Below are 18,842 nucleotides of genomic sequence, written 5' to 3' on the forward strand. Positions count from 1 at the left end.
TCTCCCGCATCTTGCTTGCTTCCAGGAAAGATTCCATTAAGAGGAGTTACTTCTTTCTATGGAGGAGGTTTGCCGTCTGGTGTGACAGCAAGGCCCTAGATCCTCGCTCTTGTCCTACACAGACCCTGCTTGAATACCTTCTGCACTTGTCTGAGTCTGGTCTCAAGACTAACTCTGTAAGGGTTCACCTTAGTGCAATCAGTGCATACCATTACCGTGTGGAAGGTAAGCCGATCTCAGGACAGCCTTTAGTTGTTCGCTTCATGAGAGGTTTGCTTTTGTCAAAGCCCCCTGTCAAGCCTCCTACAGTGTCATGGGATCTCAATGTCGTTCTCACCCAGCTGATGAAACCTCCTTTTGAGCCACTGAATTCCTGCCATCTGAAGTACTTGACCTGGAAGGTCATTTTCTTGGTGGCAGTTACTTCAGCTCGTAGAGTCAGTGAGCTTCAGGCCCTGGTAGCCCAGGCCCCTTACACCAAATTTCATCATAACAGAGTAGTCCTCCGCACTCACCCTAAGTTCTTGCCAAAGGTTGTGTCGGAGTTCCATCTGAACCAGTCAATTGTCTTGCCAACATTCTTTCCCCGGCCTCATTCCTGCCCTGCTGAACGTCAGCTGCACACATTGGACTGCAAGAGAGCATTGGCCTTCTACCTGGAGCGGACACAGCCCAACAGACAGTCCGCCCAATTGTTTGTTTCTTTTGATCCCAATAGGAGGGGAGTGGCTGTGGGGAAACGCACCATATCGAATTGGCTAGCAGATTGCATTTCCTTCACTTACGCCCAGGCTGGGCTGGCTCTTGAGGGTCATGTCACGGCTCATAATGTTAGAGCCATGGCAGCGTCGGTAGCCCACTTGAAGTCAGCCTCTATTGAAGAAATTTGCAAAGCTGCGACATGGTCATCTGTCCACACATTCACATCTCATTACTGCCTGCAGCAGGATACCTGACGCGACAGTCGGTTCGGGCAGTCAGTTCTTCAGAACCTGTTTGGGCTTTAGGATCCAACTCCACCCCCCGAGGGCCCTGTTTGTTCTGTTCCAGGCAGCACTCTCAGTTAGTTGGTAAATTTTTTAGGTCAATCTCAGTTATGTCCTCGCCGTTGCGAGGCCCAATTGACCATGGTTGTTGTTTTGAGTGAGCCTGGGGGCTAGGGATACCCCATCAGTGAGAACAAGCAGCCTGCTTGTCCTCGGAGAAAGCGAATGCTACATACCTGTAGAAGGTATTCTCCAAGGACAGCAGGCTGATTGTTCTCACAAACCCGCCCGCCTCCCCTTTGGAGTTGTGTCTTCCCTTGCTTTGTTTTGCTACTTATGGGACTGACGAACACGAGCCGGTTCGGGCGGGAAGACGGCCGCGCATGCGCGGTGCGCATGAGCGCGCGAGGACTAGCAAAGGCCTTTGCTAGTAAAGTGTTCCGATTGGAGGGGCTGCCGTGGACGTCACCCATCAGTGAGAACAATCAGCCTGCTGTCCTCGGAGAATACCTTCTACAGGTATGTAGCATTCGCTTTCTCAGAGGACAGCAGGCCATTCATTCTCGCATATCCTCCCACCTCCCCTTGGAGTTGATTCTATGCTATATGATTGTACTGATGGTCCTGTGCTCTCTTGGAGGACGGGAAGGCACTCGCGCATGTGTGGTTGGGACACTGCGCGTGTTCTTAAAGCTAGACTAGCTTGTTAAAGCTCCGCACCAGGCAATGTGAATGATGTCCCCTACATGTGAGAATGAATGACCTGCTGTTCTTGGAGAATACATGCTTCAGGTAAGTATCTTCACTTTTTTTTTCCCCCCTCAGAAATGAGGGGTCTGATGAACCCCAAGGGTGTGGAAGAACTTAGATATTCCCTGAGTTTGCAGAGCCCTGATTCCTTTGTCTACCTCAGCTTAAGTTAGTGACTAGTTCTTCAAATAGTCCTAGGAATCACGTCGTCATCTGCTGGAGACACAGAATACTGGTAAGCTGTTTTCTGCTCTGTGCCTTTCATAGTGCAGATATCGCAGCTCTTAAGTGTGTCTCCATCTGCTGATTGATGGGCACGCTCCATACATTCTAGGTTGGTCTAGTTAGGACAAAGAAAAAAATGGCTAAAGTTGGCAATAGTAACTGACAATTTGGTTGGGTGATTCAGAATAACTCCCTATCTGTTAAAATGTTCTTGTTTTCATTGTTTTGAAGACCTAATGCAGGTAAAGTTGTGTGTTGTGGTCTTACTTTCTGGATGAAAGCTATGACATGCCTATGATGTGGCATCTGCTGCTTGCCCAAGAAGATTAAGTTCCACTCTAAACTGGCAGGTTGACTTGGTGTTTCAATGCCAGTGCTGTGTGCTGCAATGTGAGAATGAATGAGAATTCAGTTCTGGCTCAGATTTTTCTGCTCCCCAGGTTGGCTGGGGATACAGCAGAAGTAGTATTCCTAGACCTGGAATGGATTCCGGGGAGTCAGTTTTGGCACATTAACATCTAATTCAAAAGGGTTTAGTGTCTGTGGTGAGGTTTTTGGAGGAGCACTAGTATATGGGCAAAGAAACGTACCACAAATTGGGAGGAGATACAAAATTAGAAATCAATGGGTAGTTGAGTGAAGTTTCATGGTTCCACATCCTAGTCCTGAAAGTCCAAAGGAGCTCTTGATCTTTAAAAACAAAAAAAGCTGGTGATTGGTCCTTGTCAAAGTAGGCCTCTGCTATTTTGACACGTATGAGGACCTGGAGCAAGGATTTGGTGCTCTTTTTCAAAATGTGAAATTACTCTGAAAGGTTTTAATTTGTGCAAGTTGGTTAGTGTTCATAGGGCTCAACATTTGTTACCTTGAAATTTAATGTTAACAAGTCATATGATCAGTCAAAAGAATATGCAAGTTGTGTAGATTTTGGAAAAGATAAGTATTGAGGTTTTAAAATCTTGTCATAGGCAATCAATGCTCCATTTGAATTTACTAATGCTATGTGGAAGTACTTGATTCCTCTTAAAAAAAAAAATTATATCTGTCTATCTATATATATATATATATATATATATAGATATAATTTTTTTTTTTTTAAGAAGAATCAAGTACTTCCACATAGCATTAGTAAATATAGTGGTGAGCTAGACAAGTTTGGGGCTGGGAGAAAACACATGTAGGTTCCCTTTTAGGAGAGAGAAAAATAGATTTCTGTATGGCTACTTCAGAAAGTGACTATCCTAGCTGGCTGTGACATCAGAATGAGCTTACCTCTTCCATTTAGTTGGCATATTTTCTTAATATGCCTCAGTTGACATTCAGGATTTGTAGACTGACTTCCTCACAAAATAATTGTCTTGCTGTTAATGTGTTATATCTGCAGATGAATAAAGACAAACATGCATGCACTTGGGATTTCAAACCATTTGAGTGTAACTTTTTTAACTCAAGGGAATTTATACTGCATCTCCTTTTCTTTCCATTCAAAGCATAAACACTTCACAGAGGATATTCAAACAAGGCAGTATCGATCCCTGGAGGTCCTGATCGGCTCTGGATACAGCACGCCAGCTGATATTTGGAGCACAGCTTGTATGGTGAGTGTTTACGTCAAGCTGTTTGATTTAGTTTCCATCTAAGAAGCCAAAATGTTTTTATTTGGTTGCACCCTAAGACTTTTGATTACTTTTTGGTGCATTTTCTTTTATTTCTTGATTTATAATCCACATTTATTTGGATTTTGCTTGTACCTTTTTCAGTAGCGGCTCAAGGTTGGTTACATTCAGGTACACTAGGTTTTTTTCTCTGTCCCTGGAGGACTCGCAGTCCAATTTTGTTCCCGAGGCATTGATGTGAAGTGACTGCTCAAGGTCACGAGGAGCAACAGTGGGATTTGAACTGGCCACCTCTGAATGTCAAGACTGGTGTTCTAACCACTACACTACTCCTCCACTCATTATGAGAGGTGTATGATATAACAAGACAGTTAAGCAGTTTCCTTTGCGTTAACCAAAAAAATTGTCTGTCACAATCTTGGTATTCTTGGGTTCTGGAAATGCGTATGATTTGGAATTGGGTTAGTACCTAGCAGATAGTAATTTTGTGAAACAAAATTCAGATTCAATAGCATTGTGGAAGTGTCCTTATTCAAAAAATTATTTATTACAAACTCAAAAACCAAAGATATGAGGCTTTCATTGGGTTAGATCTATTCAGCTCTTCAGCAGTAGTGAACAGACTGAAAACTGAATTTAGTCCCTCTGTTTCTAGCCAGCTATAATGTTCTATGTTGCAGAAGCAAGTGTAACTGTATAGCCATGCTAATTCCTCTTCTACTTTTACAGGCCTTTGAATTGGCAACAGGAGACTACCTTTTTGAGCCACACTCGGGGGAGGATTATTCCCGTGATGAAGGCAAGTATGGTTAAAGCTTATATTAGAGAGAACTCTTAAAGCATTGCTGGCTGTATGCAGCATTGTACATTGGTGATAAGTATTCTGAAACAAGTGTTTGTTCCAAAACTTATGTTTTTTTGTTCGCAAGTTGCTTTCCATATCATCATGCTGATCAATCCATAGACTGGTGGGTTGTGTCCATCTACCAGCAGGTGGAGATAGAGAGCAAACTTTTGCCTCCCTATATGTGGTCATGTGCTGCCGGAAACTCCTCAGTATGTTCTCTATCTCAGCAGGTGGTGGTCACACACAGCAGCAGCTCTGGCTAGGCCTCCAAGCCTAATTTTTAGGTTTTGTTGAGTGCCTGGGGTTGAGGGCTCTTTTGAGCAAGTGCAAACCTGGTGGTGCCAGGTCCCTCCTTTTCTCCCCCCTCCCGCTGGCTCCGTTAAAAAAAAAAAAAAAAAAAATTTTTGAACGTCCTTAAAGGCGTTTATTTCGACGTTTATTTAAACGTTCATTGCAGCTACTCACTGGGACACCAGGTCGTTACAGCTCGGAGCAGAAAGCAGGTAATTTTTACCTTTTTATAGCGGGCAGGGGGTTCCCCGATTTATCTCCACGTGGCATATGGCGTCGGAGGGCGAGGGCGTAAAGAGTTGCTCCCCGGATCGCTTGGGCGCTTCTAGAGAGGATGCGGGGGTCTTAAAGTCTGATTCGCCCTTGTTGGGTGACAGTTTTGTGACCGATGAGTGTCCCGGTCCTTCCTCCGGTGTGGCGGTTTTTCCCGCCATAAACGCCCATCCCCCGCTCCTCGCCTCTGCCATCTTGGCCGGCCACGCGGCTCGGACGACTTCTTCTTGGGCCGCCCTTGAAGTAGGAGACATTAATGCCATGAACGCCCTTAATTTGGGCGACGGCACAAAGGCGGCTAAAATTAAGCGCCGTTTTTCCCGCGCGGCTCCTTCGCGGAGTGTCGCGCCGGACGCCATCTTGGATGCGCAGCATGTCTCTCCCCCGCTCTTGCGAGCGCCGGTTGAGGGTGCGTCTAGGGCTGTTGCCCAGGCTGCGGAAGTGCACAGTCTGGGGGGTTTCTCCCCCGAGTTTATTTTGCTGCTGCATCAGGCCTTCCTTATGCAGAACGCTGCCCCTGCTCCCTCGTCAGGTAAAGAGGTTGAGGCCCCCGGAGGTAAACGCCCTCGGGTTGATTCCCAGGCCTTGGAGGACTTTGTCTCCTCCAATGTAGATGAGGGCAGCGTATCTGAGTTCTCCCAACGGTCCTTTGCGGATTCCTTGGAGGAGACGGATCCCCGCTCGGATGGAGCGGATGACCCCTCTGCAGCGCGACTTTTTAGCTCAGAGGATTTGCCCAACCTGTTTGTGCAGGCCATGGGCATTTTGAAGATTTCCTCTCCGGAGGACGTCTCTCCCTCAGCCCCTGTTGGCTCTGCCATTATGCTGGGGACGAAACGCCCGCCTAGAACCTTCCACGTGCATGATGCCATGCACACCTTAATTTCGGCTCAATGGGATGTCCCGGAAGCGAGCCTTAAAGTGGCTAGGGCTATGTCCCGCCTCTATCCTTTGCCTGTAAGTGAACGTGAGGCCTTTCTGTGGCCTACCGTGGATTCTTTAATCACTGCGGTGACTAAGAAAACGGCGTTGCCGGTGGAAGGTGGCACGGCCCTAAAGGACGCCCAAGACAGAAGATTGGAGGCGGCCTTAAGGTCGTCCTTTGAGGCGGCTGCTTTAAGTTTGCAGGCCTCAGTTTGCGGCTCCTATGTGGCCAGGGCGTGCCTGACTATGGTGCAGCGGGCTTCCCCCTCGGATCATTCCTTGAGGGCTGATTGGCCGGCCCTGGAATCGGGCTTAGCCTATTTGGCAGACTTGCTGTATGATGTCTTGAGAGCCTCAGCTAAAGGTATGGCTCAGACAATCTCTGCGCGGCGGTGGCTTTGGCTGAAGCATTGGTCTGCTGACCACGCCTCTAAATCCCGCCTGGCTAGATTGCCTTTTAAAGGCAAGCTGCTCTTTGGGGTCGAGCTGGACAAAATCGTGACCGATCTCGGCACGTCTAAGGGCAAGAAGTTACCAGAGGTCAGGGCTCGGGCTAGTACTCGCCCTGGTACCTCCAGAGGACGGTTTCAGGAAGCCCGTCGGTACCGCCCGGGCAGGTCGGGCTCCTCTGCCCCCTCTTCCTTCAAGAGGAACTTCTCCCCCAAGCAGCATTCCTTTCGCAGAGACCGCCGTCCCGGAGGTGCTCCCTCCGGTTCTCCCCCAGGGTCTCGTACCCAATGACGGGGCCTTGGTCCACGCCTCAGTGCAGATTGGAGGATGGCTGTCCTCGTTTATGGGCGAGTGGACCACAATAACTTCAGACGCTTGGGTGCTGGAAGTCATCAGAGACGGCTACAAGCTAGAGTTCTGCCGACCCTTAAAAGACGGGTTTGTACTCTCTCCCTGCAAGTCTCCGGTCAAGCTGTGGCAGTGCAGCAGACCTTGGACAATCTGATCCGCCTGGGGGCGGTCGTTCCGGTGCCAGAAAATCAGCTTGGCAAGGGACGTTACTCCTTTTTCTTTGTGATACCAAAGAAAGGAGGTTCTGTACGGCCTATCCTCGACCTCAAAGGGGTCAATTGGGCCTTGAAAGTTCGGCACTTTTGCATGGAGACCCTCCGCTCTGTTATAGCGGCAGTGAAGGCAGGAGAGTTCCTGGCATCCTTGGACATCAAGGAAGCGTACTTGCATATTCCCATCTGGCCTCCTCATCAACGCTTTCTGCGTTTTGCAGTACTGGGCCGTCACTTCCAGTTCAGAGCCCTCCCGTTCGGGTTGGCTACTGCTCCGCGGACCTTCTCCAAAGTAATGGTGGTCATCGCGGCCTTCCTGAGGAAGGAAGGAGTTCAAGTCCATCCTTATCTGGACGACTGGTTGATCCAAGCCCCCTCTTATGCAGAGTGCGGCAAAGCTGTGAACCGGGTGGTTGCTCTTTTGAGCTCCCTGGGGTGGATCATCAACTGGGAGAAAAGCCAGCTGCGCCCGACTCAGTCCCTGGAGTATCTGGGAGTTCGATTCGACACCCAAGTGGGCAGAGTGTTCCTGCCAGACAATCGGATTGTCAAGCTTCAGGCTCAGGTGGACTAGTTCCTAGTAGCCTCTCCTATTCGGGCTTGGGACTACGTGCAGCTGTTGGGCTCTATGACGGCCACGATGGAAGTAGTGCCCTGGGCCAGGGCTCATATGAGACCACTACAACAATCTCTGCTGCTGCGCTGGACTCCGATGTCGGAGGATTATGCTGTGCGCCTTCCCTTGGACCCAGCAGTGCGCAAGGCGCTGAGCTGGTGGACGCAGACAGACAAGTTGTCTGCAGGAATGCCTCTGGTGACCCCGGAGCGGATTGTCGTCACGACAGACGCCTCTTTGATGGGCTGGGGAGCCCACTGCTTGGGAAGGACAGCGCAGGGGCTCTGGTCTCCTGCAGAGGCAAGTGGTCTATCAACCTCCTGGAACTCAGAGCCATTCGGTTGGTGTTGTTGGAGTTCATCCCGGTACTGGCGTTGAAGCCAGTACGGGTCCTGTCGGATAATGCCACGGCTGTGGCCTATGTCAACCGCCAGGGAGGTACCAAGAACGCCCCTCTAGCCAAGGAGGCTATGAATTTATGCCAGTGGGCGGAAGTGAACCTGGAACAGCTGTCAGCGGCTCTCTTTGCCGGAGTCATGAATGTCAAGGCGGACTTTCTCAGTCGCCATATCTTGGAGCCCGGAGAGTGGCAGCTATTTGCTCAGGCGTTCTTGAGCATCACGAAGCGCTGGGGCCAGCCGAGCCTAGACCTGATGGCGTCAACGGCCAATTGCCAAGTGCCGCGCTCTTTCAGCAGAGGACGGGACCCTCGATCCCTGGGAGTAGATGCTTTTCTCCAACAGTGGCCGGCACAAGAGCTTCTCTATGTGTTCCCGCCCTGGCCCATGTTGAGCAGGGTGATAGACCAGGTGGCAAAGCATCCAGGCCGGATAATCCTGGTGGGTCCAGTCTGGCCCAGACGTCCCTGGTATGCGGACTTGATCAGGCTCTCAGTGGACCATCCTCTGCGGCTGCCAGTGGAGCAGGGCCTGTTGCATAAGGGTCCCGTGGTGATGGAGGATCCCTCCCCCTTTGGTCTTTCGGCCTGGCTATTGAGCGGCAGCGTCTGAGGAAGAAGGGCTTCTCAGACAAGGCATCTCCACTATGCTGAGAGCGAGGAAGCGCTCTACTTTTACTGCTTTCGCCAGGGTTTGGCGTACCTTTGCAGCGTGGTGAAGCAGGCTCATTTTCTTCATTCACTGCTCCAATTTCTTCAGTGTTGGCATTCCTGCAAGAAGGTCTGGAGAAAGGCCTGTCGCTCAGTTCCCTTAAAGTCCAGGTAGCGGCCCTGGCTTGCTTCAGGGGCCGCCTGAAGGGTGCTTCCCGGGCTTCGCAGCCAGATGTGGTGCGTTTTCTCAAGGGAGTTAAGCACCTGCGCCCTCCTCTGCACTCAGTGGTGCCTGCGTGGAATCTCAACCTGGTGCTAAGAGCATTACAGAAGCCGCCTTTTGAACCCTTGTTGAGGGCATCTCTGAAAGACCTGACGTTGAAAGCAGTCTTTTTGGTGGCTATCACTTCAGCCAGAAGAGTTTCCGAGCTCCAGGCACTCTCATGTCGAGAGTTTTTTTCTGCAGTTCACTGAGGCAGGAGTGGCTATTCGCACAGTGCCTTCTTTCCTGCCCAAGATTGTTTCTCGCTTCCATGTGAATCAGCAGTTCTGTCTCCCTTCCTTTCGTAGGGAGGACTCCCCAGAGGAATACTCTGCTCTTAAATATCTGGATGTGAAACGAGTCATCATCAGATACTTGGAAGTGACCAATGATTTCCGGAAATCGGATCATCTGTTTGTCCTGTTTGCAGGTCCTCGTAAGGGTCTGCAGGCTGCTAAGCCTACAGTGGCAAGATGGGTCAAGGAAGCCATTGCAGCGGCTTATGTGGCTGCGGGGCAACTTGGGCATCGGCCCATACATTCTCCAAGCATTACCGCTTGACTGTGGCTGCACGGGCGGAGGCCCGGTTTGGAGCTTCAGTGTTGAGTTCAGGGATTTCAATGTCCCGCCCTGGGTGAGTACTGCTTCGGTACATCCCACCAGTCTATGGATTGATCAGCATGATGATATGGAAGGTAAAATTATGTATCATACCTGATAATTTTCTTTCCATTAATCATAGCTGATCAATCCATAGCCCCTCCCAGATATCTGTGCTGTTTTTATTCTGGTTGCTTTTCAGGTTCAAGTTTAGTCTTCAGTTACTTCAGAAAGACTTCGTGTTCAAGTTTTTTCACTTGGATTCTTCAAGAGTTGAGACGAGTTTGTGTTACAGTGAGCTGCTGCATTCCTCTCCCCTCCGTTTTACGGGGCTGGATTGAGACTTAAAATTCTGCCGGCACTCCCTCCCGCTTCGTGCGGCTGTAGGGCAGCTTTGTACCCCTCCCGCTTCGGCGGTGTTAGGGTCAGTCAGCTCCTCCCGCGGTTGCGGTTGCAGGATAAGCCAGATCCCCCCGCATCGGCGGGTGTGGTGTCCCTCCCCCGCTCCGCGGGGATGAGCTGGACGGATTCCCCTCCCCCACTTGTGTGGGGATGAGCTGGGTTAATTCCCCTCCCCCGTTTCGGCGGTGGTGAGCTGGGCAGAGTGTCCCTTCGTGGGTGTAATTCTCTAAGTGCTGAGTCCTGCGGATGGAGCTTTGATATCGACATACTGAGGAGTTTCCGGCAGCACATGACCACATATAGGGAGGCAAAAGTTTGCTCTCTATCTCCACCTGCTGGTAGATGGACACAACCCACCAGTCTATGGATTGATCAGCTATGATTAATGGAAGAAAATTATCAGGTATGATACATAATTTTACCTTTTATCTCCTGGGTGGTCAGAACTTTCTAATTTTAATCTTAATAGAAAATTTGGGAAATTGGATGAAATTAGTAACACTACTAGGTAGTCATAAACAGAAGGAAAAACCTTTGTTGTTCTTGAAGGTTATTGAAATAAAGCATTTTGGACACCAATATGCAAGAGGTTCTTTTCTTCTGTTTTTTTTTTTTTTTTTTTTTTTTTTGCCTAACACTACTAGGTATTCATATTTTCTCCGAGAACAAGCAGGCTGCTTGTTCTCACGACTGGGTTGACGTCCATGGCAGCCCCCACCAACCGGAACAAAACTTCGCGGGTGGTCCCGCACGCAGGGCACGCCCACCGCGCATGCGCGGCCGTCTTCCCGCCCGTGCGCGACCGTTTCCGCGCTGGAGAGAGGCGTGTTATCGTCTCTCTGTCAGCCCCGGAAATCGGATCATGGCCTAGCTGCAGGTTTTTTTCTTCTACGTACGCGTTCACGTATTTCTTTCTTCTCCTTTGTTAAAAAAAAAAGAGTCCCCTCGTTGTTTTAGCGCAAGGGCGCTTCGTTGCGGCCTTGTGGCCGCGCGGTCGTTTTTTTCGGGTGTGCTTTTCACCGCCACCATCGACGACTTTGACTTCGCCGACGCGATTTTTCTGTCGATGTCCTCGAAGGTCCCGAGCGGATTCAAGAAGTGTGGTCGGTGCGGCCAGCAGATCTTGCAGACTGATACCCACGCTTGGTGCCTCCAGTGCCTCGGGCCGGAGCATAATACCAAGACATGCACCTTGTGTCTCGGCTTACGGAAGCGGACACAGGTGGCGAGGCAAGTTCTTCGGGACCGTCTTTTCGGAACTTGCGCCAGCCCCTCGACGTCGACGGCATCGGTGTCGACGGCCGGGTCTTCGGTACCGATGTCGACGAAATCGGCGCCAACCCCAGGAGTACAGGTAACGTTGGCCTGCCGGCAACGGCTGGGGTGAGCGGCTGCGCGGGCAATCGGCCCCAGCCACTCCCTCTACCCAGGGCCATAGGGACCGAACCCTGTCAGACCCGATTCCTCGAGGCCGGGGGGTTCTACCTCCTCTTCGTCTTTGCCGCCAAGCGCCGATGACGGACACCGAAAGAAAACCAAAAAGTACCGTCATCGGTCGCCCACGGCGCATGGGACTGCCAGCTCCGGCACCTCGAGAGATGACTCGACGCCGAGGAAGCGGCAGTGCCGAGAGGAGCGTTCCCCCTCGGTTGAAGAGGTGTCGCTGCATCGGTCCGCGGGTACTTCGGTATCGTCTCTTGGACCTGAGCAGCTTCTGGCACCGACACCTACACCGGCCCCCCTACCTTTCCCGACAGCGGGCCTTGATGAGTGCATCCGAGCCATCCTTCCGGGGATTCTGGAAGGACTGATGCGCCAGGCTCTGCCGGCACCGGGGGGGGGGTGCTTGCGCCCCCCGGCGCCGTTGATGGACGTGCCGGCGTGCTCTAGCCCCATGCCGCGGCCTCCGACGCCGCTTGTGGCACCGGTGTCAACCGCCACGCAGGTGGAGTAGACGTCGATGGAGGGAGCTTCATCCCCGCCAGCGCGGGAGTCCACCGCTTGACGCCATCACCGAGGACATGGTTCCTCGCAGTCGAGACGGGCCCGGTTGAGGTCTGAGCTGCAAAAGCTCATGTCAGACACCGAGGAAGAGGCCTCGTGGGGGGAGGAGGAGGACCCCAGATATTTCTCCTCAGAGGAGTCTGAGGGCCTTCCCTCCGACCCTACTCCTTCACCAGAGAGGAAGCTCTCGCCCCCTGAGAGCCTCTCCTTTGCCTCCTTCGTCAGGGATATGTCTATTTGCATTCCCTTTCCCGTGGTCTCTGTGGGTGAGCCGAGGGCTGAGATGCTGAAGGTCCTCGACTATCCATCACCACCTAGACAGTCTTCCACGGTGCCGTTGCACAATGTCCTCAAAGAGACACTGCTTCGGAACTGGCTGAAGCCATTATCTAACCCCACCATTCCCAAGAAAGCGGAGTCCCAATACAGGATCCACTCTGACCCACAGTTGATGCGGCCTCAACTGCCTCATGACTCTGCGGTCGTGGACTCTGCTCTCAAGAGAGCACGGAGTTCGAGGGATACCGCCTCGGCGCCCCCAGGGTGGGAGTCTCGCACTCTGGACTCGTTTGGGAGGAAGGCCTACCTTGGGCCTTCAGCCATTTCCTCGCTCTATTCTGCAGAATGCAAGTTTACTTTCTAATGCCCAAGAAGGAATTTTCCTTCATCCTATTGCGAATCTCAGGGTCATCAATCGCGCTATTTAAGTGTCATCTAGTTATCTCAAGAACCTTAGTTCTGTCATAGGAATGCTTCGTGCAGTACACTTTTTGGCAGAAGCTTGTTTGTATATATTTTTTTCTGGGGGACCACAGCAATTCGTTTACCTTCGGGTGAATTTTGTTTTCCCTACTGACAAGGCGGAGAGAGCTATGTTGGTCCTTGCCATGGCAATGGGTTATGTCATCCGCCAAGGAGGAGTTAAGAGTATACTCTTGAGTTTGTAGTCATTTTTTCTTAGTTGTCTCACCCTGCATTTAGGTGAATGGACTCTCATCTTTTCAGCCTTGCTTCCTCACTGCGACACTTCAGGGCTATCTCTTTTTGCCTTCAGGCTCACGAACATTTCTTGCTTCTTCCGTTCAGCAACAGTCTTGACGGAGACAGGGACATGCGCCAACGTCCAGCAGGGGTTTTTCAACCTTCTATATGAGTTTCTTCCGTCAACTCACTAGGTGTTGGGTTATAGTGGAGGAGTGGCCTAGTGGTTAGGGTGGTGGACTCTGGTCCTGAGGAACTGAGTTCGATTCCCACTTCAGGCACAGGCAGCTCCTTGTGACTCTGGGCAAGTCACTTAACCCTCCATTGCCCCATGTAAGCCGCATTGAGCCTGCCATGAGTGGGAAAGCGCGGGGTACAAATGTAACAAAAAATATATATATTTAAAAAAAAAAAAAGAGAAAAATTCCATCTTTCTTCCATATCAGGCTTTATTTGGTCATCTGTTTTGGCTCTGCTTCAGTAGTTCTTTCTATGCGGCGGTTCATTTTTTGTTGGTTTTCATAAAGAATTATTCTCTTTTCTCTTCTCCTACAGTTTGCAGTTTTTTCCTGTTTCTGAGGTCCGATACAGCCTCGTCTTTTTGGAAGTTCTCGTTTACTTTAAGGTTCTTATTCTCCTTCGCACGACAGGCCAAAATCCTCTTCAAATCACAATCTTAATCTTTCAGCTCTCGTAGGTCCTCTTTTTGGGCTGTTTTTTCTTCTGGTGTCCTTTAAGGTTTTCCCTCTTAAAGTTCTGTTTTCTAGTAGCCATAACTTTTTCTATAAAGTTTTCCTCTTCAAGCAGTGTTTCCTAGTAGCCATTGCAGCAAGTAGATCTGTGTGTGGAATACTTCTACGGTTGGTAACTTCTTTTCGGTCTGCTGTAGTTTAGAGTTTTCACCTTTCCCAATCGGTTTTTTCTTATTGGTTTTGTCCTTCTAGCCATTAGGCGTAAGGGTTTCATTGTTTCTAACCCGCTATATCTCGAAGGATCAAGGAAATGAGAATGTCTATTTCTCTTCTCACTGAGAGGGCAGTTCTACAGCGTATTACAACATATTCCACAACTTCAGAAGCGGGCTCTATTCTTACTACAGCGATTTTTGGTGCTCTTGGTGCACATTGGTAAGTTGGCAACTTAGTCCTAGTTTCATTTTATTTTGCTCATTGGGACACACTTCATGTTAGCTGTCGCCAGGTGGCCTATGCAGTATGAACATTTCTCTGCAGTTTTCATAGGGTCCCTCCCTTCAGATTACTGCTTTGGTACTTCCCATCAGTCCAATCCTGGTCCGGTCCGGAGGGACGCTAAGGAAGGAGAAATTAGATCTTACCTGCTAATTTGCTTTCCTTTAGTCCCTCCGGACCGGACCAGGCCCCTCCCACGTTCTCTCTACTCTTTAGCTTCTTTTATTAAGTAGGAAGTGTATTCATTCCTTTACGATTCATGGAACAATACTATATATATACAAAACTTTACGTGGTCCATACCACTTCTCTGGTGGTTGCTGGTGAGCTCAGTTGCTGGAATCTATCTATAAAACCTTAAATACGCCATACCACTTCTCTGGTGAGAGTTGCTGGTGAGCTATAAGACAAGTGAGCCATACCACTTCTCTGGTGAGAGTTGCTGGTGAGCTATAAGACAAGTGAGCCATACCACTTATCTGGTGAGAGTTGCTGGTGAGCTATAGTACAAGTGAGCCATACCGCTTCTCTGGTGAGAGTTGCTGGTGAGCTCTGATACTTGGCATTGCCGAGTGCTTTGTGGCTGCTAGGATTCCATACGGCACAGAAGGTCTTTCTTTCTTTCTTTCCTGCTTTGTTATTCAAATACTGAGGCTAAGGTCACATGGCCAGGGCTCCTATTGGCTCTCTAGAGTCAGAGTTTTTTCTCAGTCTCTACCTGCTGGTAGGCAAGCACAACCCATCAGTCCAATCCTGGTCCGGAGGGACTAAAGGAAAGCAAATTAGCAGGTAAGATCTAATTTCTCCTTATGGTTTATAGTGGGCTACAAAACCCATGCATATCTCTCACCTACCCACCCCCATCCTGTTAGACTGTGAAAATAATTGCTTGTTCCCACCAAATGATTAATTACTCTGACCTCATATCTTCCCAGAATGGTTTACACACTGGGTGGCTCGAAGGGCTAAAAGGGCAGTGGCAACTTCCATTTGCCATAAGTTGTCTCAATTTAGTTTTTAAGAAGGCCATTATATCGCTGAAGTAGGCCATTGCTCGTGAGTTTGTAAATACAAACAGTATGGTGTGTGTTACCCAGAGCAATAGAGGAAGCCATACCCCATTGGTAGAAAGAATAGTATAGAGAAACCAAATACTAAGCATTTCCAGCTCTCTGAGTACAGAGCAGAAAGCGCACAGTATGACTTTTAAACTCACTGTGCCTTATCTCTGTTTACAGAACATGAAGGGCTTGTTCTGTCAACAATCTTAGTTTGGCTGGAACGTTTAAAAGTGTTTTGTTTGTTTTAAATAATCAATGAGCTGCAACCTGTGGACACAAACACAGTATATTGAAAAGGTGTTAGTGCCCTTCCTATGGGTGGTAAGTGGTGTTGGTTCGCAGAGAAGAGGGGGGGAGATAGAGGGAGGGAAGGAAAATGGTGAAAATACAGACAGAATCTATAATTAAACATTTCGGAATTACTTAGACAGTTATTTTCTCTGGTTCAGCATTTCAAACCAGGAGGCTTGAAGTGCGTATGTTATCAGAGTTGACAGAACAGAAAGGACTCGTTCTGAAAACAAGCTTGTTTGGGCAGTCTTCCCGGAAGGAAAGACCTTGAGGTTTATTTTATAATTTAATGTGAAAGTGGAAGGGAGTATTGGAAAGTAGATTCACTGCAGTGCCAGTAGCTGAAAAAGTGAGAAAAAGCTACAGAATAGCAGAGTTTAAAACAAACGAGATGTCCCAGCATTTTTAGATTTATTTGAAGTTAGATTAGATTGCCTGCTGTTCATGTAACTGAAACAGAACGAAAAGCAAATGTTTTTCAAAAGGTAAAACAAATGAGTTTCCCAGCAGTTAGATATTTAAAATAGTGGAAGACCGGTGAACCGGAAATTCCAGCCCGCAGTAGCAGTACCGAGCGAAAAGGTACAAAAACCACAGATTAGATCCCAGCGTTCATCAGCGAAGGTGGATTGCTTAAGGTACACGGTCGGGAGGTCACCAAAATGAAAATAATTGCGTGTTCCTACCAAATGATTACTCTGACCTCGTATCTTCCAAAAATGGTTTACATAGTCTGGGTACTAACAGACTCGATAATCAGAAGGACACACTGGGATAGTTTTCAAAAGTTTATTCGTTACTTACCAAAGGTACACTTAACACAGAAAGGCATCACAGTACATCTATCATGCAGGCATTCAGATGTTGGGAGAGCAGCACTTCGTGACACACGGCATGTGCCTTCACAGGTTACTGGCTTCTCCGAGGCACTGCCTAGCTAACAGCTCTTTTATACATGTCTTGTACCATAGATCCCTATGGACACCCACTTTCCCACCTGCAAAACTTCACATATTATCAACTGATACATTCTTAACGTCAACAATTTTAATTGCCATGATGCTACTGTTTCCCAAGGATCAATATCTTAGATGGTAATGATTCTACATGTTGCCAAGTTTCTCTAGCCCCCCTGGATGTTCCTGTGTGACCCACTGCTATCTGCTTTTAGCCAAAACATCCTTGGTCATGTAGTGCCAGACCAGCTGTTTATGGAGCAGATTCCACCTCCCCTGTCAGCTCTATGAGAACTTACTTCAGCTTCTGCTTAAGTGAAATGCAACTGCGTCACAGACAATCTTAGGATTTTTCAGGCCTAGTTCTCGACTGTTAGGCAAGCCTGCCTTGACCTGTATTTTCACTAAAGCAAGTGGTGGCATTTTTCTACAACTGTCACTGAAATGCTTTGATGTTTCACTTATATATACTGTCATCTACCAACATTTGCTTATTTCCGATCTGATGAAGAAGGGCAACCTTCGAAAGCTAATCAAGAAATGTATTAAGTTATGTCCAATAAAAAAGGTATATTTCTTTTCCATGTTTTATTTTGTTTTATTTATATTGATTACCTTTAAAAGTGGACTAACACGGCTACCACACCTATCTACTGAAAGGGTAAAAAAAATCAATTCACGTCTACTCGTTCTACACCACTCAGGATTTTGTAGAGCTCAATCATATCTCCCCTCAGCCATCTCTCTTTCAATCTGAAGAGCCCTAACCTCTTTAGCCTTTCCTCATATGAGAGTTCTGTCCCCTGTATCATTTTGGTCACTCTTCTTTGAACCTTTTCTAATTCTACTACATCTCTTTTTGAGGTGACCACAGAATTGAACGCAGTACTCAAGGTGAGGTTGCACCATAGTTTGATACAGAGGCATTATAATAGTCTTGGTCTTACTTTGCATCCTATTTGCTTTTTTTTGTCGCTGCTACACACTGAACAAAAGATTTTGGGGTGTTGTATACAATAACACCTTGATCTTTTTCTTGGGTGCTGACCCCCAAGGTGGACCCTAGCATCAGTTAACGTATTATTATTATTATTGTTCCCAATGTGCATCGCTTTGCATTTGTCCACATTAAATTTCATCTGTCATTTGGATGCCCAGTCTTCAATTTCCTAAAGTCTTCCTGCAGTTTTTCAGTGTCTGCATGTGCTTTTACAACCTTGTTATCTGCAAATTTAATCATGTCACTTGTTCCAATTTCCAGATCATTTATAAATATTACTGGTCCCAGGACAGATAACTAATGGCCCTCCTCCATTGAGAGAAATGACTGACTACCCGCTTTTTTCTGTCCAGTAACCAATTCCTAATCCACAACAGAACATTGCCTTCTATCATATGACTCTCTAATTTTCTCAGGAGGTCTCTCATGAGGAACTTTGCCAAAAGCTTTCTGAAAATGTAAATACACTACATTAACCAGCTCACCTTTATCGACACGTTCACTCCTTCACAGAAATGAAGCAAATTGGTGAGGCGAGACATCCCTTGGCTGAATCCTTGTTGACTCTGTCCTATTAAACAATGTTTGTGCTTTACAATTTTATTCTTTATAATAGTTTCCACTATTTTGCCCAGCACTGTCAGGCTTTACAGGTCTGTAATTTCCCAGATTACCTCTGGAATTTTAGCGACAGGTTACAGATTACTAACAGCAGATCAGCAATTGTGATGCTGATTTATCATCTGTAAGGGGTTCTAATACTAATTTTGCTCAGACTAGTCAGAGATGTTCTTTACATGTTAGTTGTACAGTAATATCCAGGGTTCCGCCTCCCTCCCCCACCCCCCCTTATAATTTGGTTTTGACAGTGTCTAACTTGGTGCAGTTCGATTTATCAAAGGAAAGGGTTAAAAGATGTATGTGAGGAAATGTCTACAAAAATGAATTGCTCTTCTCGAAGTTGGTGCATAAGACGTGCTCCCTAGATCAAATTGCTTCAAGTTGGATAAATTCTGGCACATGGATTATTACCCCCTTGCTTCAGCTATGCTGAATGAGAGCTTGTCTACAAGAACTGAATCCTAAAGTGGAAATGGGCAGTAGGTTTTTTTTTTATAGGACAATTCTTTGAATGCAGCCACACCAACAAATTATAAGCCAATATCAGGTTTAAGATATCTAAATTAATAGAGAAGGCTATTGCTAAACAGTTGCCAAGACAATGAATCTTTTGGGGTCCTGCATCTTAAGCAATTGGGTTTCCATAGTACTGAGACTATTTTAGTAGTAATTTGTAGGGAAATAGCATAATAGTTACAGGTAGGATATCATTATTTTGCTTATCCTCACCACAGCATTTGATTTAGTTAACCATTAGTTTAATTTTAAATAGGCTGGTTGCTATAGGTCTGAAAGGCCAGGTGTGGAAATGGTTTGTGCCTTTTTTTTATCAGGATTGTCTCTTTAATTTTTAATAATTTAGTAACTTACAATAACACAAGCAAA

At 47.8% G+C, this 18,842-nt stretch overlaps 1 protein-coding gene across 1 annotated transcript in view; it reads left to right on the plus strand.

The window, feature by feature from the left end:
- Positions 1 to 18,842, plus strand: part of SRPK1 (SRSF protein kinase 1) — a 155,072-nt gene that overhangs the window by 105,759 nt on the left and 30,471 nt on the right. The window contains exons 13-14 of the mRNA XM_030220616.1: positions 3,452 to 3,559; positions 4,307 to 4,376. Of these exons, the coding sequence (XP_030076476.1) occupies positions 3,452 to 3,559; positions 4,307 to 4,376 (178 nt within the window). The remainder of the gene's footprint in view (positions 1 to 3,451; positions 3,560 to 4,306; positions 4,377 to 18,842) is intronic.

The sequence above is a fragment of the Microcaecilia unicolor genome, chromosome 12 (genome assembly GCF_901765095.1).
Source record: "Microcaecilia unicolor chromosome 12, aMicUni1.1, whole genome shotgun sequence".
Classification (NCBI taxonomy): domain Eukaryota; kingdom Metazoa; phylum Chordata; class Amphibia; order Gymnophiona; family Siphonopidae; genus Microcaecilia; species Microcaecilia unicolor.